This window comes from Bos mutus, chromosome 15 (genome assembly GCF_027580195.1).
Source record: "Bos mutus isolate GX-2022 chromosome 15, NWIPB_WYAK_1.1, whole genome shotgun sequence".
Classification (NCBI taxonomy): domain Eukaryota; kingdom Metazoa; phylum Chordata; class Mammalia; order Artiodactyla; family Bovidae; genus Bos; species Bos mutus.
Genome location: NC_091631.1, coordinates 71,099,279 through 71,124,391, shown reverse-complemented (window position 1 = coordinate 71,124,391; position 25,113 = coordinate 71,099,279). Strand labels below are relative to the sequence as shown.

General features: G+C 37.4%; 1 protein-coding gene across 1 annotated transcript in view; it reads right to left on the bottom strand.

Annotated features, from left to right (window-relative positions):
- CNTN5 (contactin 5) overlaps nucleotides 1–25,113 on the bottom strand; it is a 663,141-nt gene that overhangs the window by 42,938 nt on the left and 595,090 nt on the right. Inside the window, exons 16-18 of the mRNA XM_070383116.1 lie at nucleotides 16,323–16,393; nucleotides 13,676–13,910; nucleotides 2,358–2,467 (exon numbers count right to left, since the gene is read on the bottom strand). Of these exons, the coding sequence (XP_070239217.1) occupies nucleotides 2,358–2,467; nucleotides 13,676–13,910; nucleotides 16,323–16,393 (416 nt within the window). The remainder of the gene's footprint in view (nucleotides 1–2,357; nucleotides 2,468–13,675; nucleotides 13,911–16,322; nucleotides 16,394–25,113) is intronic.

The following is a 25,113-nucleotide window of genomic DNA, read 5'->3' as shown; positions in this document are numbered from 1 at the left end:
ATGAAAATGGGGACTTCAAATTGCTCATTGTTTTATCCCTAGCATCTAGCTGAGTGTCTGTTACTTGGTATGCCTCCAATAAATATTTGTTGAATGAATGGTGATTTATATTTATAAAGAGAAGGATTGTGCACAAATCTAGATCTTATGTGATTTCTGGAGAAGCTGTTATTACAGGTGAATCATGGTGGGAATATGAAAAAGCTGAAAGTGAAAATCACTCAGTTGTGTCTGACTCTTTGCGACCCCATGGATGCATGGAGTCCATGGAATTCTTCAGGCCAGAATACTGGAGTGGGTAGCCTTTCCCTTCTCCAGGGGATCTTCCCAACCCAGGGATCAAACCCAGGTCTCCCACATTGCAGGCAGATTCTTTGCCAGCTGAGCCACAAGGGAAGCCCAAGAATATTTGAGTGGGTAGCCTACTCCTCCTCCAGCATATCTTTCCAACCCAGAAATTGAACCAGGGTCCCCTGCGGATTCTTAACCAACTGAGCTGTCAGGGAAGCACTGATAATAGCTGTTATTACAGGTGAATCATGGTGGGAATATGAATGTCACACTATTCGTACAGACAGGGGAAAAAAGTTGAAGATCTGGCTGTGTGAGAGGAACACCACTTTGAGATGTAGAAGCCTGAATCCTCAGTGTTCTGTACAACAGAATACACTCTGACTTTCTATAAGTATGTACACCAGATGTTCTGATTCAATGTTCCAGTTGGACCTATGCTTGTGTAGTTGTTTTAGATTGGGTTCCATAGAAGCAGTCCTGGAGAGAGGGATTTGATCATTGTGATTTATTGAGAAGGCTTGCAGGTAAATATCTATAAGGAAGGGAGGAGAAGAGGATGGGGAAAGAGAGGGAACTGAGCGAGAATGGGGTCCCAGATAATCTAGCCTTGGTCTGATGTGCATGACAAAGGCTCCGGATAATAATGTGCACCATTAAGTTGTTTCCTCCTTGAATCAAGGGAGGAGTTTCAATCAGTGTAATTGACCTAGGGTTGCCCGATTATGAGGAAGGTATCTTTTCAGGTAATAACGGTGGAGGACAATTCTCAATATACAGCCAATGTTCTCAGCAGTTGGGGGATGTCGCCCTGGCCCAGTGAAGGGGAGCTGGGCATGCCATTCCCATGTCTCCTACAGAGGGACAAAAAGGGGTTGACCGTGAAGCGTATTCACTCATTCAACAAATACTTATTGCATTCACAGCCCTTAGATTCACTGGTAAACAGACATGGTCCCTGCAGCACGAATAGTGAGAAAAAGAGATTTTAATAAAACAAACATGTGATCCTGGTATGATACATATTGAATTATTGCCAAATAATGAATTGAAGCAAAATTATAGAAATAAATCCATGATACTTATAAGTAATGTTTTTCTATAAATGTCCTTTGCTGTAACTCTTAGGAAGATTGTATAAACTCCCAATCACAGTAATCTTTATCGAAAGCAAGTCATATATTAATCAAATAACTCTTAGGCATTATTTGAAAACACAAATAGATTAAAGAAAGGTGATTTTTAGCCTGGAAACTATGTTGGTATACAAGTCTTATATTACATCTTTGTTCAAAAATCAAGATGATTTTCTGTAAGTGGGAGTTTAAACAGAAGAAAAGTAAACATTAAAAGTTTAAAGACAGTTACGATCTTGGATTGGATGTTACTTCTTTGTATTTTGTAAGTTACCCCTCTAATCCTATGCCTCACTGGCAAAGGGAACAATAAGAGCAGGATGAAAGCGTGGGATCTAGTTTTTGTGGCATACTCCAGTTCACAAACTGCCTGCAGACCTTGAGTCCATGTGGAGGCTAAAATTTTACTGAAGTCAATGAATTGTTATAAAATGTTCACCGTTATAAGGCTGGCATAACTATGTTTAAAAACAACACAATTTAAGGGCAAAAAGCCATTTGAGTAAACAGGTACAGGTTACCAAGTTTCAAGCAAATTGGAGAAGTTAGCATAGGAGGTAAGATGTGCCATGAACAGTATAGTAGGAAACCTTGTTTTATACATTAAATTATGAGACAGAAATACACAAGAATATTTTTAACTGGAATTGGATACTGGTAAATAGCAGCTGGTAGGTCCTGGTTTTCATGTTAAGGTCTATCTATTTTCATTTTTTAAAAACCTTTGCCTGGTGCTGTGGAAACTACTATTCTGAAAAATAAGGCAGCTAATGAGCAGCATAATATCAGTAAAATAGTATATTTCTTATTTTCCATAGAGCAAAATTTCAAAGGAATGTAATCTTGTTAAAGTGTCACCAAACCATCTCTTCAGGAGAAAACAATGGCAACAGAAATAATAAGGCTTATTTTCAAGAATTCTGTTCATACCTCAAATCCCTGTGGTCTTCCTAGACTCTCTTTAATATGTTTCCATGCAACAAGAATCTCTGACACAGATACACTTGTAGCCTTGACATCTGTGGGAGCAGCAGTGGGTTCTGTATGAAGGAAAATGGAAATAATAAACCACGGGGGTAACAAGTTACGCCTACCAAAGCATTGCCCCTGAATATGACAGGTGTTACTTTCTTTTCCCTGATTTTTTAAATGAAGGGCTCTGGTGATTACAGAAAAACACAACAGGATAAAAAGATGATCTTTTTGGATTTCTCCGAGGTCAAGTCTCATCAGTACCTTACCAATGACAAATAAATCTAGCAAGACAAGCGAAGAAGATCTTTATCCTTGGATTAACTAGGATGTTTCTGAAGAAGTTAAATTATTTGACTTAAATTGTCTGCCAGACTAGCATAATGATCAAAAGAAGGGACTAGGAGTCAGGCTTGGCTCTTTTGCTTGCTAAGGTTGTTTTTTGCCTTCTGGAAAATTATTTACCTTCAGGCAAGTTACTTTACTTCTTCCTGAGCTCTAGTCCCATCATCTGTCATCAGGCATATTGAGAATACTTAGCTAGTAGGTTTGTAAGGTTAGTTTTAACTGGAATAATACATATAAACTATTTAGCATAGTTCTTGGCACTTAAAACATCTATTCAGAAAATATCGCCTATTTTACCTTTTACCTTGTGAAGGTACAAACAGGATCTAAGTTTCATTTGATTTCTTTTGTTGTTGTTCCGACCACACAGCCACATTTCCATGATTGTGTAAAGAATGTGTTATGAATCATGATATTTAAAAGGCATGCATTGACTTTTAAGACTGGTATGGGCTGAAAAGGAAAGTCCCTGGAGGTCTCGGTGCTGTTGCTCAAAACCACCTTTTCATTCGTGTCTGTGCTCAGTGGCCTTTTGCACTGTTTTAGTTTTTGCTTTTTTTTTTCTCAAATACATCGTGTCTGACTGGCATCCATCAAGAGGTGCACTTTATTTGAGGTTGTACTGTATGTGAGGAACAATATATTTTCAGCTTTGACATTGCTGAATCATAAATACTGTGTCACAAACACACGTTAAATGAAATGGCAGAATAAAGGCCATACGTTAGTTCAACCAATCTGTACACAGTCGACGTCAAAAAACTCCTACCCCGTGAAAATTGTAGAGACTTTGATTCTAACCCCATATCACTGCCAAAATTTCAGATGAAGCTTATCATTGCTAAGACTTCAGATGAATCTATTTAGATTCAATCAACCAGATGGCAAAGGCAGAGTTCTAAATAATATTTTTATGTTTTAGACATATAAAGGGAATTATAGCCATTTGCTGAGAATATTTCACTTTCTGATGGAAGGTGGCCACATGCCTAACTGGAGAGTCTTCATATATTATTAATTGAAAAAATAAAAGTAAAGAAATCTGCCCTTGTTACTATAAAAGAAGTCCACAAAAGACTTTTTCAAAGTTTGTACTAAGCAATGGTTTTTTTTTTTTTTTTGAAGCTTTCATTAAAATTACATATTATATTTGCATTAACCCAAAGTACTTTGATAAATTCACATTAATCTTTACACAGAAGTTGACATTAGTTTCTGCCATGGTATAATTTGCAATTTCTCATTCTGTCCTTTAAATATCTTTTATTTTATTTTGCTCAGTGGTTTCCCACATCCTACTTTCCAACTGCCTGTTACTTGTGCATCTACCATTAACAACAACAACAACAAAAAAAACTATGTGAAAAGCTTCTAATTTTATTATATTCTAGAATTCTTATCAGCAAACTTGCAACACTTTTTTTCATTGGTATTTAATAGGAGCTAAAGTTCTTGATTTTGCAAGTAAATGAAAGGAAATGCTTGTGTTCTTAAGTGTGTATAACCTGATCTCCTGGATTTGGGATATGATTTATTTCAAAGAAAGCCACTCTTTAAATATCATTTGTTATTTAGAAGGAGTTTTGCTTATCATTTCAGTGAATGCACTGCAGAGATTTGTGTGCCAAATGCCTTTTTCAACTTCTTTTTTTTTTTTTAATTGAGGTAATTATATCTTTGCCAAAGAAGATTGCAGGGGGGATAAATAATTTCAGAAGCACAAAATATGTGGTTGGATTTCTATATCTATCTCTAGAGAAAGAAGGAGAAGGAAATGGTAACCCACTCCAGTGTTCTTGCCTGGAGAATCCCAGGGACAGGGGAGCCTGTTGGGCTGCCGTCTATGGGGTCGCACAGAGTCGGACACGACTGAAGCGACTTAGCAGCAGCAGCAGCAGAGAAAGAAATTTCTCTCTCAGCTTTCTGTAGCACTATACAAGTTTAAGTACTTTTTAAAATAGAATGATGGAAGTTTTTAAAAAGTAAGAAATAAAGAAAAATAGTCAGAAAATTATTTCCCAAACTAGCACCCTAGCTTCTGTTTAAAAGCTCTAAGGTTTTTAAATCAATGTCAGACATTAAAAGGCATTCCACAGTTGCACTCACAGAGGCTAAATATTGTGAAATATTAGAAAGTCACTTGGATCAATGGTCACATCTAATTAAATGAGGGTCAATGAAACAATAATTGAACAGTAAATTTTTGTTTCACTTTCTAGATATAAATAATATCAAACATTGGGGCTTCCCTGATAGCTCTTGTAATGCAGGAGACCCTGGTTTGATTCCTGGGTTTGGAAGATCCACTGGAGAAGGGATAGGCCAACCATTCCAGTATTGTTGGGCTTCCCTTGTGGCTCAACTGGTAAAGAATCCCCCTGAATGTGGGAGACCTGGGTTCGATTCCCTGGAGGAGGGAAAGGCTACCCACTCCAGTATTCTGGCCAGTATCAAACATAACCATGCTGACCTGCATTGAAAATTTAAGCATGTAAAAACGTGACCTCATTCAATTTATTTCCAAAAGTTTCAATTTGCACCATTTATTAGTTAGTGAACATTTTCATGTGTATCAAAAAGTTTGTCTGTAGACAAGGTGAATGGATAAAGAAGTTGTGGTACATATATACAATGGAATATTACTAAGCCATAAAAAAGAATGAATTTGAGTCAATTCAGTTGAGGTGGATGAACCTAGAGCCTGTTGTACAGAGTGAAGTATGTCAGAAAGAGAAAAACAAATATCATATATTACCACATATATGTGGAATCTAGAAAAATGGTACTGATGAACCTATTTGCAGGGCAGGAATAGAGACACAGATGTAGAGAATGAACTTGTGAACACAGCAGGGACAGGAGAAGGTGGGACTGAAAAAGATACATATTACCATCTATCAGATAGTTAGTTGGGAAGTTGCTATATAACACAGGGGGCTCAGATTGGTACTCTGTGACAATCTATAGGGGTAAGACGAGGGGGTGGGAGGGAGGCTTAAAAGCAGGGGATGTGTGTATATGTGTAGCTTATGCATGCTATATGGCAGAAATCAGCACAACACTATAAAACCATTATTCTCCAATTAAACTAGAAACTTAAAAAGTAGCTGACTAGATCATAGGATGTTTGCTTTGGATTGAAACTAGATGTCCTATTTGGGCATCCCATCATATTTGGATGATGGAAAATCACAACCAGGAAGAATTTTAGAAAGTTCTTTGGATCTATGCTCACATATGGATGACCAAAGGGTCTTCAGCCATATTTTGTTTGCCCAAGTAATGTATTAAATTGATTAATTCCAACAGTTCATTGAAAATAAGAATTTGTGGCTTATTTTGGGAAAAGTGGGTGATACCAAGTTTGACTCCTTGGGTATTGGTAGATGAGAGCTATCAACTGGTCCCATGAGTTAGGGCATATTCTTTTTAGTTTGCCAGATTCTCCACCACTCACTATGGTCTAACTTCTGGGACTACTTCACTTGTTTATATTTCTTACATGATCTCTTTAGGTTTTGAGTTATGAATCTATGTTTTAAACTCATGCTCTCATTTTGCAAACGAAAAAAGTGGCATGGAACCTGGCTGATTTATCTAAACTCTGCTTCTAGATCTGAAAGAGTTCCAAGTGGAACTCAGATCTCAAGTGCTCTTTCTTTTGCTGTTTTTCCATTGCACCAGGGAGGCAGCTGGCTCATTCTCTATCTCTTAGGGTAATTTTGGGGGGCAGAAGAGATTTTTACAGGGAGAATATATAATTCACTCTCTTGCTGCACAGCTGTTTCCAAGTAACTGCAGATGAATGGATGGAATAAGACTAAAACAAACAAAAAATAACAAACAAAATAGATGAGGAGGGGGGAATAACCAAAGATAATACTAATAACTGCCACTGATTGAAGATTTGATATATGCCAAGCCTTATTTAAAATTCTTTATATGTATCAATTAATCCTCCCAACACACTTATTATCAGGACCACCACTTTTCAGATGAGGAAATCCAGGAGCAGGAGGTTGAGCAACTTGCCCAAAGTTGCACAGCTGCTGGAAGGTAGAGCGAGGAATTGAGCAAGGCAGTCAGCCAGGCTCTGGCCATCACAATGTTTCGCTTCTGTGCACACATCTCTGCTTACACTCTGGGTGCTTTTTCCTCATGTATTTTCTTCTCTTTGCCCTCCACACTTAACTCATCTCAAGAATACTGATATTGGAATCCCCACGTGGCCTCTCTCGGTCTTGCCAGAACCTGAGCCCCTGTGCTTGTGCTCTGTTGCTTCAGGCGTGTTGGACTGTTCGCAACCCCGTGGACTGTAGCCTACCCGGCCCCCCTGTCTATGAGAGTCTCCAGGCCAGAATATTGGATGGGCAGCCACTTCAAGATCCCAACCCAGGGATCAAACCAAGGTCTCCCATGTCTCCTGAATTCGCAGGCAGATTCTTTACCACTGAGTCATCTGGGAATCCCACCTGAACCCCCATCATCTCCTATTTAAGCCTGCTACAGACTTACTTTCAACTCCTTTTATTCCTATTTCCTGGAATTTTTAAAAAAATAATTTTGCATCACAGCTACACTGGTCCTCATAGATTTTATATTCAGGCATCTCTGAAACTCTCCTGATCTGTAAATGCCAGGATGTTTGTTGCCAGATCTTACTTCTGTCTGTTATACTTGGAAAATTTGATGAAACTTCAGGGACTTATTTCTGAGATTATACTGGCATTATGTCTAAAAATTCAAAGATTTTTAAAGATTTTTTTTCACTTATGATGATACTAATTAGACCATGGCTGGCTCCTTCACTCCAGTCTTGGGATATAAAGTGGACAGGCTGACTAAAGATCCATCTAGTCAAAGCTATGGTTTTTCCAGTGGTCATGTATGAATGTGAGAGTTGGACTGACTATAAAGAAAGCTGAGTGCCAAAGAATTGATGCTTTTGAAATGTGGTGTTGGAGAAGACTCTTGAGAGTCCCTTGGACTACAAGGAGATCCAACCACCCCATCCTAAAGGAAATCAGTCCTGAATATTCATTAGAAGGACTGATGCTGAAGCTGAAGCTCCAATATTTTGGCTACCTTATGTGAAGAGCTGACTCATTGGAAAAGACCCTGATGCTGGGAAAGATGAATCACCAACTTGATGGACATGAGTTTGAGTAAGCTCCAGGAGTTGGTGATAGACAGGAAAGCCTGGTGTGCTGCAGTCTATGGGGTAGCAAAGAGTTGGACACGACTGAGAGAATGAACTGAACTAAACTGAATTATATTAAAAATATTGTACAGCATTATCATGTTCATGAATTTAGATGATACATTTGTGTTAAGTGGCCTAGCAGCTTGAGTTCTCCAAGTAATATGGGGGGATGGGCTTGTAATATTGATTATATATTTGACTTCCCAGGAGGGGTGGGCAACACCATTAATCAAAGGACAGTTTAATAAACTCCTTGGGAGAAGGGCTATGGCCTCATTATAAATTGAGTGAAGACAGCTGTAGTTGAACTTTTATAGGCACTAATCCAAATGGATCATCTGGCAAAGTCAGGAAATTATTCCTTGTATTTTACAACTAATATGCCAATTTATTAATTTTCAAGTTCACATAAATCCCACTGAGCTCAGTTTCAGCTCAGGACTGATCTGCAGAATAACACCCCATGAAAGTCAGGTTTTAATTTCAGCTGTGGTAGCTCAATTTGCAAGAGGATAATTGCATATCATTTTCTGCAAGCTAGAAGAAGCTTCTGACTTTAATAAAAAGTAAAAGCCACACATTTTTTCCATATAAGGAAAAAGACACCCCCCAAAAAAACTAGAAAAGGCTAACACACATTATGTATAAATAAACTTTTCAACTTACAATTAATCTATATTAAAGTTCCCTCTAATTTTCTATCAGATGTATTGAATTCTCAGTTTCTTTCCAAAGCTATAGTAACAAGAAATAAGTGGAAAACAGATATAACTTTAATTAAAAGGCATTTCTAGAAATGCAGAAATTAAGGCTGATTTGATTTCTCATGTTGGAAAAAAATTGCTTTTTATCATTTGTACTATGCACTTTCAAATCAGTTATGTTGGAACTTTGCTATTCTTTAAGAAAAATAGGATTGTTTCCAATATGAGAGTATTGCATGGAGTGGCACCGTACATTTTTGGCAGCAGGGACCCATTTTATGGAAGACAGTTTTTTCAAAGACAGGGTCGGGGATGGTTTCAGGATGATTCAAGTGCCTTATGTCTATTGTGCACTTTATTTCTTTTATTACTATTACATCAGCTCCATCTCAAATCATCAGGTATTAGATCCCGGAGGTGGGGGATCCCTGGATTATACCATACCCTGAGACCTGAAGTCAAATCAGGGTTGGAATGCACATAACTTTTGCTTGGTTCAAAGGATATAGATAATTGATACATGTCCACAACGCATGGAAGTCCTAGCAGGCAAACCTCTTTCCTCTGGCTTTGTATCGGATTCTGCCTGTCACTGAAAGAGTCATTCAGGGTTACTTCCATTGTGTAAACCTTGAAAGAGTTCAGCGTCTCAAGGGTGTTAACAGGAAAAAAACAACAACAAACATCTGGAGGTTTTCTGACAGTGAAAGTGTTAGTTGCTCAGTCGCATCCAACTCTTTGTGACTCCATGGACTTTAGCCCACCAGGCTCCTCTGTCCATGGAATTCTCCAGGCAAGAACACTGGAGTGGGTTGCCATTCCCTTGTCCAGGGGATCCCCCCTACCCAGGGGTCAAACCCAGATCTCCTGCACTACAGGTGGACTGTTTACCTTCTGAGCCACCAGGGAAGCCCAGTAATTTCTGACAGTACTTTAGGGCAATAGTCAATCTTCGAGTGGTGAGAGTCATTTCCTAAGTGATTTACTAAGTATCTGTGTCTATAAAGGATGATTCCTTCTATAACAGATCACATACAGTGTTTTGTCTTCAGGAATGTATGCCTCACTCACATTCCTATAGGTTTCTTGAGAGGAAAGGAAAAAGACGAAGCACATGGCAAATGCACACAAGCACTTATGGAAGTGTGTTCTGGCTGTGAATGCCATCCTCTGTCCATGTGCCAGGGGAACTGGGTTGAGAGCTAATACTGTCAGGTGTGCCTTGAAATCCTTGAGTTCCATGCTTCCCTCCATCAAAATGAAATCTGGTGGCTGCACTTGATAAGGCCTGGTGTCAGCTCTGAAAAGGCAATACCTTCTTCCTGGTACCCTAGCTGAGTAGCTGCGTCATGAACAAAGGGAAGAAACTACGCCCATAAAAGGGGATAGAAAACTAGTCCCCCTGCTCTTGTTCTTCACTTTATTTAAGAATAAAGAGGGCTTGTGAGGTGATAAACAGGTGGACTAGGTTAATGCAAGAACAAAGAAACAGAATTTGTCTTATGGAGAAATGCAGTCTCAATCAGATATTTGGGCTTTGGACAAGAGTATGATGACAAGGGCTCACTGTGAATCTCTGTGAACGTCCACAGGCATGGACAAGAGGAATCTGCTCTGGCATGAGTACTATATTCTACTTTTACTAGTTTATTACAGCCCTTGACTCTTTTAAAAAATTGTCCAATCTTGAAAATGTGCACTCCTTTTCCAATAGTTTGCCAAGTGACTAAAAAGGATGTTCATTTCTCTGTTTGTGTGTGTGTGCTCAATCGTATCTGACTCTTTGTTACCATATGGACTATAGCCAGCCAGGATCCTCTGTCCCTGGGATTCTCCAGGCCAGAAAAAATGGAGTGGGCTGCCATTTCCTACTTCAGGGGATCTTACAGACCACGGATCAAACCCATGTCTCTTGCTTTTCCTGCTCTGGAAGGCAGATACTTTACCACTGTGCCGGCTGGGAAGCCCCAAATCACCCATTAGACTTCGCTGGGTCTTGGTTGCAACACGTGGGATCTAGCTGCCTGAGGAGGGATTGAACCCTGGACCCCTGCATTGGGAACTTGGAGCCTTAGCCACTGGATCACCAGGGAAGTCCCTTCCCTGATTTTATTCTAGAACAAAAATGGATCTATTATGACTGCCTATTCTGGGATGACTAAAATGTAAAATAATTTTTCAGAAAATAGAATAACAGAATTTCAGCCTTAGATTTGTAATGGCTTCCAGCGATAATATAGATTTCTACTTTTAGAGTGGAAGAAGGCAAGGCTCAGAGAGGTGAAAAAAACTGCCAAAGGCTTTCAAGTCAGTGTGAGCTTCCATCTGAAGCTCTGCCCACTCCAGGCAAACACTCTCTTCCTTCCATTATCCTGCTTTTCCTGGTTGACACAATGCAATGGTGTTAAAGCTCTATTAATATTTACACATGAAGTTCCAAGTTAGTAAATTTAATTAGTGAGCAAACACTAAATATATGTTTTAATTTTGTTGTCAGAACAAAGGCAGACTCTATCCTGATTTAATTTTCCTTATATCTTTCACATTTCAGTCAACCAAAATAAATGAAGTGTTACTATGAAATATGTTACAGCAACAGCTTCAGTGTCTTTGAAAATGTGCATATTTTCTATCTAGCTAGAAAGAGGAATCTCTAAAGGCAAACCATTTCAAGTTTAAGGAAACAGGGTAAACAACCCATGGTGGCTACTATAATTTAACTTCAAAGCAAATGTTGACAAGGAATGTATAAATTTGGATTTTTTAAAGTCAGCACTGGTGTTACCTTGCATATCATGTTCATAAACCTCTACAATTCATCTCACGGTGACCTTTTGGGCCATGTGCATAACAAATGATACAAAATAATATACACAATAACATAAAACAGTAGCAAAATATTATTATTAAAAACATTCCTGATGAGATTATACAGGGTAGTAACTAAAAGCATTAGTTTTGGAGTCATACACACCTGGGTTCAAACCCCAGTCCTATTACTACACTTAAGTAGCTTACTTAAGTAACTTACTGAGTTACTAGAGTTACAAAAGTTACAACTGTTGTCCTTTACTGCGTTGAATTTATCATGTTACTTAGCCTCTGAGCGTCAGTTTCCTACAAGTAAATTGCAACTTGAGATTCCTACCTCACATTTGATTGTAAGAGTTAATATAAGTAATATGGAGACTGTATATACTATCTGAAAACACATCACAAATTTGAGAGGCTAAGTGCACGAATGGGCTTCCCAAGTGGCTCAAAGATAAAGGATCCATCAGCCAGTGTAAGAGAAGCAGGTTCGATTCCCGGGTCAGGAAGATGCCCTGGAAAAGGAAATGACAACCCACTCCAGTATTCTTGTCTGGAAAATCTCATGGTCAGAGGAGCCTGGTGGGCTACAGTCCACAGGGTCACAAAGAGTTGGACACAACTTAGTGACTAAACAACAAGTGCGTGAATATCTCATCAGGACACTTAGGGTTGTTTGGTATTACTTGACTCTTCACTTCCTTGGTCATTCTTATACGAGGGTGAATTTTCTACTTCTGCTTCAAAATTTTCCTCTATGTCACAAAATACAAAGGAGCTGGTAATGAAAAACTACATCTTTCATAAATCAAACACTACCTTGGTGTTTCAATATTCAAAAGAAGTTATTTATTTACCCCCATGCATGCCCAGTACCAAAAAGACTGATAATCCTCTTGAGCTATTCGAGTCACACATGTGGGCACAAAGGAAATAAAAGGCTCAGTTTATAAAAGCAGTAATTATTTGGAAGGACAAATCTGTGCTGTCTCTGGTGGAGCATTAGCTCAGCGGGCTGTCAAGTTTAGGGACTGTAAGGTATTGTATTTACTTTCAGGACCAACTGAAATTCTGAGCTTGAATTGAAGAAAGACTATGTGGAATAGCTAACTTTGGGGAGTTAGTTCTGTCAAGCTTCCTCTCAGAAAATGCACTTTTGCACTAAACCTTGAAAGAACCAGAGATTTTGGTGCAGAAAGCTGAGTTGGCATTCTAGCACTACCACCTATTGACTATAACCATGAGTAACATCATAGTCTTTCTTCAATTTAAGGGCAGAATTTCAGTTGGCCCTGCAAGTAAACACAATGTCTTACAGTCTATGAAATGGGTATACTGCCCAGGTCCTGCCTACCTGGCAGTTTTTTTCCCCTATTAAATGGTAGTTTTAATGATACAGAATTTTATTATTTTCTGTTGACTAATCATGATACACTGGTATTAAGTGAATAATAGTTACATAATCACAATAGTAAAAGATGTTTATCATTTTCACTACCTATTAGTTTTATATTGAGATTGAACAAAGTTATGCATATGATAGCAGCTTGCTATAGACAAATCAAGGATTTAATGATTGGCAGCAATGGGTTTAATTCTCAGTTACAAACTATGTAACTTTTTCAGCAAGTTTCTTAATTTTCCTGAGCTTCAATTTCCCTTAATGGGGATTATAATGCCTATTAGTCAAGATTGTTGTGAGGATTTAATGATACCATGTGTGAAAAGCTTGCAACCAAAAATCCTGTCTGATACTTATCAGTACAATATTTTGTGTGGATGTTAGTAACAAATATTTATTGGAGTATTTATTTAAATTCATTTGATATAAATTTAAATTTTTGTGGATTAATATGGAAAATGATCTAAATTTCAAGCCAAAGAAGAATAGTTAAATGTCCACACATTCACAGAATAGACTACATAACAGGTATGACTAATATTGTTATTATCATGGAAAGATATTTGCCATATATCAGTGGGGCATGAAGAACATAAAGAAAAGTATTAATATATGGAATTATCAATTTTTTTCAATAAAACTTATTTGGAAAAATACATCTAAAAAGTTTACTGAATTTATGGGTAAGTTTTGTTTTATGGGTTTTTTATTTTCTCTTCTGGCATATCTGTATTTTCTAATAATACAATAATGTCACATTCAGTTACCAAAATAAATGTTAAATGAAAATAAGGATGATAAAACTGACCTCCTTCAGCTGAACATATGACAACAATTTGACTGAAAGGTCCATCCCCTTTATTGTTATAAACGCCAACCTTCACTTCAAAGGGGGTAAGAGGAGGGACACTTTCATCTCGATAGATGAATTTTGAAGCATCAGAGGATGTCACCATTTTTTCCTTCCAGCCACGTGTTCCATTGGGCCTGAAAGCCACAATATAGCCAAAGCCTTCCCCATTCTGAAACTCTTCAGATACTGGCTAGAGAAGAAAAATACAATTAATTATCAGCAAAATAACTGGTCAAAAAAACTATTTATTCCAGTCTTTAACTTTTTAAAATTATAGATAACTAGAATAAAAGAGATTCTCCAAACTTTTTAGTACATTGAAAGCCAATGTAGCATAATCACTTGGCAGTTGTTGCAAATTTAAAAGGCTTTAAAGGTAAAAGTTAAAAAATTAAATGCTATCAGTTGATATTTAAGAAAATTATCAAGAGTATTGAAAACTCCTGAAGTGAGACAACTTTATTCCAATTAGTCATGTACATGAAGCAAAGGTCCTTGAAGTCCACACTATAATTTAACATGTTGGTGAAAATTGTCATATGGTCTGGTGGTTGGGAAAATCTTGTCACTGGTAATGCTCTGCAGAGGTCTTTGGTCAGAAAATTTAAGAGAAATTAATGTAAGACCTTTCGTTTTTCTTTTTTTAGTATTTTTCTTAATTGCTTTTGTGCTTTACTAACATATGAAATATTAGAATAATTAGAATACAATACATGCTCAAGAAGCTTGTACTATATGATTTATATTTAAATTCTTTAATTTTTATTTTTTTGGTCACATGGCCTCATATACCAGATCATAGTTCCCCAATCCATGTCTCTTTAGTGGAAGACTGGAGCCCTAACCACTGGACTGCAAGAGAATTCCCACATTTAAATTTGTTAAATAGGCATGAATTGCGTTGTGCAATTGTGATTAACTAGTTAGTCAATGGAGCAGTTACCACCCATTGCCTAGGACAATGTTTGACAAATAGATATCCAATAGACCGTGGCTCAGCAGTAAAGAATCTGCCAGCAGTGCAGGAGTCTCAAGAGCTGAAAGTTTGATCCCTGAGTCGGGAAGATCCCCCAGAGGAGGGCATGGTTACCCACTCTAGTATTCTTGCCTGGAGAATCCCATGGACAGAGAAGCCTACAGTCCATAGGCTTGCAAAGAGTTAGACACGACTCAAGCAACTTAACACACACAAATATTTGTTACTTTATAAAAAAATTTTGATTTGAGGAAAAACTATGTGTTGAATGGAGGAAAAGAGACAAAATCTATCATTTCAAAGTATTATATACTAAATGTTTATATCCTCTCCCCTATCCCCACCCCACCAGCTTATGTGATAATTCCTAACCCCCCATGTGATTGTATTAGGAGATGGATTTGGGGTAGGTGATTTAGTTATGAGGATGGAATACTCATGAGTCAGATTAGTGCCCTAATAATAGAGACTCTAGAGAGCTCTTCTGACCCTCTGCCAGATGAGGACAGAGTGAGAAGATGGTGCTATAAGCACCAGGAAGTAGGCCCTCACTAGATCTGAACCCACCTGTGCCTTCTAGAACTGGACTTCCAGCATCCAAAACTGTGAGAAATAAATTTCTGTTGTTTATAAGCCACCCAATCTATGGCATTTTTGTTACAGTAGCCCAAGCTGAGTAAGACACAAAACTGACAGGGAAGGCAATTCCATTTAGAGAGATATGATCTCAGTGAAGGTCAGGAATTGGGAAGTTAATACCTCTGCAGAAATCAAAAGCAAGACATAAAATTTAATTGAAGAAGAAGAGAATGAACAGAGGAACAGGTCAGAGGATGTGCTCATGGAAGATTTACTAAGGGGAAAGAAGTTTTTCTGTATATTTTTGTACATTCTTTCATTGTTCTTTGAGATGGTCAGGGATTAGTTCAGTTTTCTCCAATAGGCACTTCCATCTCCACTTTCTAAGGCATTGATCTGTGATCTACAAAGCTATATTTGATAATAGAGTAAGTTAACCTCAGAGGAGGAAAGTGGCTTTATGTAAAATAAATGTACCTCTCACAGGCTTTCACCCCCACTCCTTTCCTTTGACAGAAGGAATTTTGGAGGTCAGATGATGATGGATACAAAAGAACAAGGATTTTGTTATAAAAATCCCAATTCTACTGTTTCTCAGGAAATTACTCAAACTGTGTATCAGTTTCATCATTTAGAAAACAGGGAAAATTATCACCACTAGTGGGATTATTGTATGGGATAAATGAGATATCCCAGGCTCAACTCCAGAAAAATCTCAGTGGTTTTAGCCCACAAAATGTCAACTGTGAAGTAATCAAACATTAAACTAAGCCAAACAAGCATCTAAACTAATTTGAGAGGACATGTTTTAATTATTCAAACTTTATTCTAAGAAAGCTCATATGACAGGATGGGACTTTAGACTTTGTATGAAAGGTTCACATTGGAAATATTCATGTGAGTAATTGATGCTAAAAGTGTTTTGTAATCTCATTTGTAATCTCAAACAAAAATTACACAGTTACTCTGTACCAGGTACTCATACCCTATGTATAGCTTTCTATTTAAGGAATCAACACGTCCTGACATCTGAGTGGGCTTTCTTACCTCCCAGGCGATGACCAACTCGTGCCTCCTTCCACTTCTTCCACTTACATTGGTAGGTGCTGTCTTTGGAACTGTGGTTAAAAATGGGCCATGAGTGAGGAAAATGCACACTTTAAGTGTCCCTACAATAAGAATGCATCATAATTCTACCTGGTTGGGTAACATTTCCAAATAAACAGATCAAAATTTGTTTGAAGTCATGGTGGTCTTATTCAATATTAAAACAAAATGTTTGTGATGGATACCCTGCTTTCAAATCTCTGTGGGAGAGTTTGGCATATATTTTTCATGGCCATATACTGCATCTCCAAACTAATTATTCTCTTGTAAATTTTCTCTGGTTTATAACGTCCAAATCATAATTAACACTACAGTCAAGGACATCTACTAATGATAAGTTTCATGGTGCACATTTTTTTTCCTTTCTAATCATGTGAATCTTCTGTGATCCAGGGCTTGCAGAGCCTTAAGGCTTTTCTAGAACTCCCAGGAAGCTCCAGTTTAAAGAATTTTTTCCCCCAGCTAAAAACTAGTATTTATTCTTCTTTTTCTTTTTTTCATGGAAAATGCCAATTATAGTTTATTTTGACGGGTAAATGCAGTTCCTTTTCTTCTTTAATATTTTTATGGGAGTGGAGACCTAGGTTCAAACCCTGGGTTGGGAAGATCCTCTGGAGGAGGGCATGGCAACCCACTCCAGCATTCTTGCCTGGAGAATTCCATGGACAGAGGAACCTGGCGGACTACAGTCTATGGGGTCGCAAGGAGTCGGACAGGACTGAGCGACTAAGCACACATAGCTTATTTACAATATTCTGTCAGTTTCAGGTATATTGCAAAGTGAATCTGTTATACATAAACATATATTCAGTCTTTTTAAGATTCTTTTCCCATTACAGAGTGGTGAGTAGAGCACCTGTGGGATATAGCAGGTTCTTACAAAGAAATCTTAGCAATAGCTCCAGGGAGTGAGAACCTATTTAAATGATTACATATTACAAAAAAAAAAAAAAAAAAAGGCTAAAAGACTGAATCTCTCTGAAAAATGAAAAAATATATAGATACTTGGCAAAACTTTTACAAATGTGTAATTATTAAAAGAATAAATGTGTCAAAGAAATAAATTTCCCCTTCACTGCACCAAACCACAAAATATGTTTGTAGTTGAAAGGGAATATTATCAAAGAAATAACTGTTAAATGAAGAAAATTATTAAAAGAAAGCCTTTTCCAGGCTATGAGACTGCATTAGCAATGTTACAGTTCAGTGTTACCTTTATATCTCAACGTATAGTTTTTAAATGATCTTGATATACTAATATACATTAACTTTCATATATTACCTACTTGGATGAAAGGGTTTTACTTACTGGCAGATATTCACACAACATTTTGTATACTAGAAAAACTGATGTAGAATTTACATACTATATCTACTAGGAGAAGGCAATGGCACCCCACTCCAGTACTCTTGCCTGGAAAATCCCATGGATGGAGGAGCCTGGTAGGCTGCAGTCCATGGGGTCGCTGAGGGTCGGACATGACGGAGCGACTTCACTTTCACTTTTCACTTTCATGCATTGGAGAAGGAAATGGCAACTCACTCCAGTGTTCTTGCCTGGAGAAACCCAGGGACGGGGGAGCCTGGTGGGCTGCTGTCTATGGGGCCACGCAGAGTCTGACACGACTGAAGTGACTTAGTAGTAGCAGTAGTAGTAGTAGTAGAAAGGAAAAAAACAATTTTCCCTGGACCGTGGAGGTGGGAAAGAGCACTATCATTGCGTCTGTTGAATAAAATGACCTTTAGTCACCAGGGTCCCAATTTCATTTCCTAGGCCATGTTCTCCATGAATGTCAGTTCTTGCCTTGTTCATGTAGAAGGATATATACAGAAGCAGTGACCAATCTTTCTTTCTTCTTTCACAGTTACATACATGTCAAAAATTATTCACATGTGGAGTTCACACTCATGTATTCCCTCAGAATCATATGGAACTAGATATCCCTTTGCCTCTCAGTCAGGAAATTACAAGTGATTCAACTAAGAAAAATGATGGCATTGGAGCAATAGCAGTAAATACATCCTGATTTATATGAAGAACAGGCAGATGACTTGAGTTTTTTACTAATAGTCAAAAGTTATTGTTGCATGTAACAACTTATGACATGGCAGTGTGCCTTGATACCAGGTCTCCGAATCACTGTTATACAGTACTAATTCAAAATTCTTTTTTTTCTCATGTATGGTATGGATAAGGCACACAGGAAAAAAACTGGTTTAACTGTATGTATAAAAGGGCAGGGATACACAATTTCAAATATACATCAGTGGCTAATGTCAGAGTTCTGAATACTGTGACCATCAATTCACAGTTAAATAAACTGTGTAAACAAGTTAATTTGTTGATATTGTGCCACTATGGCTTCTCTTAGTGCTATTTGTTTATAAAAAATAAAAAGTTATCCACATACAAATGTTTCATATTCATCTCTGACAATTAATAGCTAAATAATATTCAACTAATAGCTACCAGAGCCACCTACTTCATCTATAAAATTGGAATTACTTATTTATACCCTAAATTTAGGATCTCGAATATTTTTCTTTGAAGATACTCTCCCCACAAGCATGGATTTTGTGGAAATACTAGGCACTGAAAGTCCTTTTCTGTTTTATTTAGCCCTTAGACATCATCTAAAAAGAGAATGCTTGGAACCTCTAGCTTACAGTTTGAAAGCAGGCTGTACACTCTTGTGTGAATATTTCTTGATGTTCATTAAAGAAACATGAGTAGGATAAAATACAAGTGATGGTTTGATGTCAAAACTTTCTTCTTTTGGTAGTATTGTCCCATAGTCTATTAATGCTTTTGTTTTTTAGAAAACGTATTAAGAGTTTTCAAAGATTTTAACTTTTTGAGTAAAAAAAGAGAAAAAGAAACTAATGAAAAGTGTGGTGAAAATTTCCACTTTGAGGAACCAAGAAAACAACATTTAATTTGCCTTTTTTTTTTAATTTGATTTTATTTTTAAACTTTACAATATTGTATTAGTTTTGCCAAATATCAAAATGAATCCACCACAGGTATACCCGTGTTCCCCATCCTGAACCCTCCTCCCTCCTCCCTCCCCTACCCTCCCTCTGGGTCATCCCAGTGCACCAGCCCCAAGCATCCAGTACCGTGCATCGAACCTGGACTGGCAACTCATTTCATACATGATATTATACATGTTTCAATGCTATTCTCCCAAATCTCCCCACCCTCTCCCTCTCCTACAGAGTCCATAAGACTGATCTATACATCGGTGTCTCTTTTGCTGTCTCATACACAGGGTTATTGTTACCATCTTTCTAAATTCCATATATATGCGTTAGTATACAGTATTGGTGTTTTTCTTTCTGGCTTACTTCACTCTGTATAATAGGTTCCAGTTTCATCCATCTCATTAGAACTGATTCAAATGTATTCTTTTTAATGGCTGAGTAATACTCCATTGTGTATATGTACCACAGCTTTTGTATGGGAAATGTCCTTGTCAAATTATTCATAATTGACCTAGATTTTGTAAAATTTATTTTATCATATAAAATTAGTTTTTGAAGTCTTCCTACTGCTATCAGTTTCTTTTAAGGTAGTGAAATGAAAATCACTCAGTAGTGTCTGACTCTGCCTGCCAGGCTCCTCTGTCCATGGAATTCTCCAGGCAAGAATATTGGAGTGGGTAACTATTCACTTCTCCAGGGGATCTTCCCAACCCAGGGATCAAAGCCAAGTCTCCCACATTACAGTTGGATTCTCTACCATCTCAGCTACCAGAGAAACCCATATTCAGCTTCATGTAAAGTAAGTTTATCCAATTTGAATGTATAATGAAAGTGAAAGTTGCTCAGCCATGTCCAACTCTTTGCAATGCCATAGACTACACAGTCCATGGAATTCTCCAGGCCAGAATACTGCAGTGGGTAGCCTTTCCCTTCTCCAGGGGATCTTGCACCCAGGTCTCCCACATTGCAGGTGGATTCTTTACCAGATGAGCCACAAGAGAAGCCCTTTAATGTATAATAAATGATACAAAAGAGGCATTATAGAGCATTGTGTTTCAATAGTTTATGTATAAGTATGTAAGTTATAAGTTATGTATAAGTGTATAAGTTAGTGTATAAGCATGAACTGTTCTTTCTACAACAGGCTTGCTCGATATAATAGGAAATAGTAACAGAAAATAGTAACTGAAATGGTAACAGAAAACTTGAGGCTTTAAAGACAGGAAAATAACCTAAATGTCCATTGATCGATGGATGGATAAAAAATATATAGTGTATTATAATACAGTGAAATACTATTCACCATACAAAGAAAGTAACCTGACCATTTGAGACAACATGGATGGATGTGGAGGGCAGTGTATTAAGTGAAACAAGCTGGACAGGGGATGACAAACATTGTACGATCTCACTTACACGTGGAATCTTAAAAAAAATGGCACTGGTAGGAACAGGGAATGAATTGGTGATCGCCAGAGGTGAGGATAGGGGTTGAGGAAACGGGAAAATGTGATACAAAGGTACAAACTTCCAGACACAGGATAAATAAGTTCTGGGAAGACATGGTGACTACAGTTAACAATACTGTTATCATATATTTGAATATTGCGGAGAGCATATCTTAAAAGTTTTCATCATAAGGAAAAACTGTGAGGTGATTAATATTAACTAAATTTATTATGATAGTCATATTGTAATACACAAATATATAAAATCATTATGTTGTTCACTTTTAATATAGTGTTATATATCAATTATATCTCAATAAAACTGGAAAAACAAACAAAAAAGAAAACCTCAGGCTTTAATAGATACAACTCAGGCAGTGTGTTCTGCTGTCAGGATCACAATGTTTGAAATGAGCACTCTGATTCTAATTAGCTTAAATTTCCTAATTACATGCAGATGATCAGTGGAACCCATGTTCATTCATTTCTTTTTCAAGTTGATGGCACACAGTTATTATCTCTGCAGTCAACACTTTGGAGTCCACTGATTTTAATTATATCCTTTATTTATAAAACAACATGCTTATGATATGTAGAGATATGCCTTAATCTTTCAGAGTCCTTCTGTTGTGAAAGTTCTATAATTCTTGTTAGAAGCAAAAAATTAATATGATCAAACGTAATAAATGCTTTCATTGAGTTCAGAGAAATACGCATTTACTTAAAACCAAATATATTTAAATATAGTCAAATTCTGATTTAGATTTATGCAGCTAGATTCCTCTCTCCCTCAGTTGGCTACTGATAAATGACATTAAATTATTAGTTCAGAGACTCAAGTTTACACACATTGTTAATGGGTTCACTCTGGGCTTCCCTGGTCACTCAAATGTTAAAGAATTTGCCTGCATTGCAGGAGACCTGGGATTTGATCCTTGGGTTGGGAAGATTCCTTGGAGGAGGGCATGGCAACTCATTCCAGCATTCTTGCCTGGAGAATTCCATGGACTGAGGAGCCTGGTGGGCTATGGTCCATGGGGTCGCAAAGAGTCAGACACCACTGAGGGACTAACACTTGCACTTACACTAATTTTTCTGCATTTCTTTTTGAACATTATTCTTCCATGACTGAATAATGTGATTAACACTTTTCCAACAATCTGTAAATCCCTTGTAAAACATGTCTGGCATGTTAAAATGTAGACTTTTGTCTCTTTTCATTTTATATGTTTGGTTGCAAATGCTCAGAGCAACCAAAACATATTATACTACCTTAGTTTAAGCATGCATGAAGTTAAGCTTGTGCTTCAATGAACTCTTCCTAAGTGTAGTAGTCTGAACAAAGTCTGTCACACTAAAAATATGCTTTAATTAACACTCAACTAATGAAAGAATACAGGATGAAATCATCTACCAGTCTCTCTTTTTCTTCCCCTGAAAAATTTCCAAATCTACTATAGTAGATGTTTACATGGCTCATTAAATAATACAGCTTTGCTAGAGATCTGAGAGAAGTCACAAAATTAGGAGCATAATCCAGCAACTACTTTGGGCAGCAAAGTGCAGAAGAAAGGAACAAAGAAGAGAGGTTACTTACACGGTGAGGGTGAGGTCAGGAGAGAAATCAAACAACAACAAAAGTTCCTACCTGAATTGAAGTATATAACATACAAGTATTTCCGTTAACTCATTATCACTTAAGCCCACTTTATTAGAAGAGTTAGAGTTTCCAAAATTTAAAAAAGAAAAATCAATGGTGTTTCCTAAGGAGTTCAAATAATGCTGTTATTCCTATCAATAGTGTAGATAAAGTGGTATGTGTAAGTAGTAATAAAGTGTTCTTCTGGGACCAAGAAAGATCATAAAACCTAATAACAGTTTTACTGTTCTAGCTGGTTGGTTGAAATACTTCTTACCCTCTTTGTCCTTCAGTTTCCTCATGGAGATAATAATAGTACTTACTTTTTAACGTTTTCAAAATTATATATCACAGTGCCTAGAAATGTAATTTATAAATTTAACTTCTATGCAGAGTTTATATCATGCAAAATGCCAGGCTGGATGAGTCACAAGCTGAAATCAAGATTGCAGGGAGAAATAGCAACAATCTCAGAATGCAGATGATACGACTCTAATGGCAGAAAGTAAAGAGGAACTAAACAGACTCTTGGTGAGGATGAAAGAGGAGAGTGAAAAAGCTGGCTTAACACTCAACATTCAAAAAGCTAAGATCATGGCATCCAGTCCCATTACTCCATAGCAAATAGATGGGTAAAAAGTGGAAACAGTGACAGATTTTATTTTCTCGGGCTTCCAAATTACTGCAGCTGGTGACTGCAGCCATGAAATCAAAAAACACTTGCTCTTTGGAAGAAAAGCTATGACAAATGTAGACAGTGTATTAAAAATCAAAAACATCACCTTGTTGACAAAGGTCCTTATAGTCAAAGCTATGGTTTTTCCAGTAGTAATGTATGGATGTGAGAGTTGGACCACAAAGAAGGATGAGTGTCAAAGAACTGATGCTTTTGAATTGTAGTGGAGAAGACTCTTGAGAGTCCCTTGGATAGCAAGAAGATCAAACTAGTCAATCCTAAAGGAAATCAACCCTGAATATTCATTGGAAGGACTGATATTAAAGCCGAAGCTCCAATACTTCGGCCGCCTGATACAAAGAGCTGACTCAGTGGAAAAGACCCTGATGCTGGGAAAGATTGAAGGCAAAAGAAAAAGGGGTAGCAGAAGATGAGACAGTTAGATGAACTCCCCAGGTTGGTAGGTGCCCAATATGCTACTGGAGATCAATAGAGAAATAATTCCATAAAGAATGAAGGGATGAAGCTAAAGTAAAAACAACATCCAGTTGTGGATGTGACTGGTGATAGAAGCAAGGTCTGATGCTGTAAGGAGCAATATTGTATAGGAACCTGGAATGTTAGGTCCATGAATCAAGGCAAATTGGAAGTGGTCAAACAGGAGATGGCAAGAGTGAACGTCGACATTCTAGGAATCAGCAAACTAAGATTGACTGGAATAGGTGAATTTAACTCAGATGACCATTATATCTACTACTGTGGGCAGGAATCCCTTAGAAAAAAATGGAGTAGCCATCACAGTCAACAAGAGTCTGAAATGCAGTACATGGATGTAATCGCAAAATGACAGAATGATCTCTGTTCGTTTCCAAGGCAAAGCATTCAATATCACGGTGATCCAAGTCTATGCCCTGACCAGTAATGCTGAAGAAGCTGAAGTTGAACGGTTCTATGAAGACCTACAAGACCTTTTAGAACTAACACCCAAAAAAGATGTCCTTTTCATTATAGGGGTTTGGAATGCAAAAGTAAGAAATCAAGAAACACCTGGAGTAACAGGCAAATTTGGCCTTGGAGTACAGAATGAAGCAGGGCAAAGACTAATAGAGTTTTGCCAAGGGAATACACTGGTCATAGCAAACACCCTCTTCCAACAACACAAGAGAAGATAACTTGGGAATCATCATTTGGGGCTTAAGATTAGAATTCCAGGTTTGCCACTTACTGACTAGGTAACTTTATACAAGTTTTTAAGATTCTCCTATTTTGTTTTCTCATCTATAAGATGGGACTAAAACTTCCTGCTTTACAGAGTTGATATAAGATTTAAATGCTATAACGCAGAGCATGTGCTCAACGCTGGACTTGGAACATGCTTCATGATTTTCGACTGGCATATAGTATGATAGGGACTAAGGAGACAGGAGAAATCTAACTTGAGTGTGTCACATTTACTCCTGGGCTGATATCCTCTCCCTGCCCTTTTGTCTTTCTTGCTCAAATATTCCAGTGCTCTCCCCTCACCTTGTTATTAATCAGAAATGGACATGCCTAACAATTACTCATTTTTCATTTAGAAAGGCATTTGTTAAAATCACCATCTCTGTTTGCAAAGTGCCTCTGAGACTGAAGATATACTTCTTGAAAACATTTTGTAGAAAAGATTTCATGATTTAAAAAACTGGTTTCATGATTTTAAAATACTGTCTGCTGTACTATTAGCTTCTTTTTTTCCTGAATATTGAGATTTGGTCTTAGAGGTCTGTTGCTTGCTCTTAATATGATCTTCATCTTCTCTTAGTGTTACTGAGAACCATTTCTTTTATTTAATATAATTAAATTACTCAGTTGAAGAAAGCTATAATGTTCACTTAATAGTATGTTCTTTGAGATTTTCCCAATTATTTCAGTTGAATGCTTATGTTTTTTTAGATCATATTTTTTTTTTAGAAACACAGACTGGAGAGACCTTTAAAACCCTCA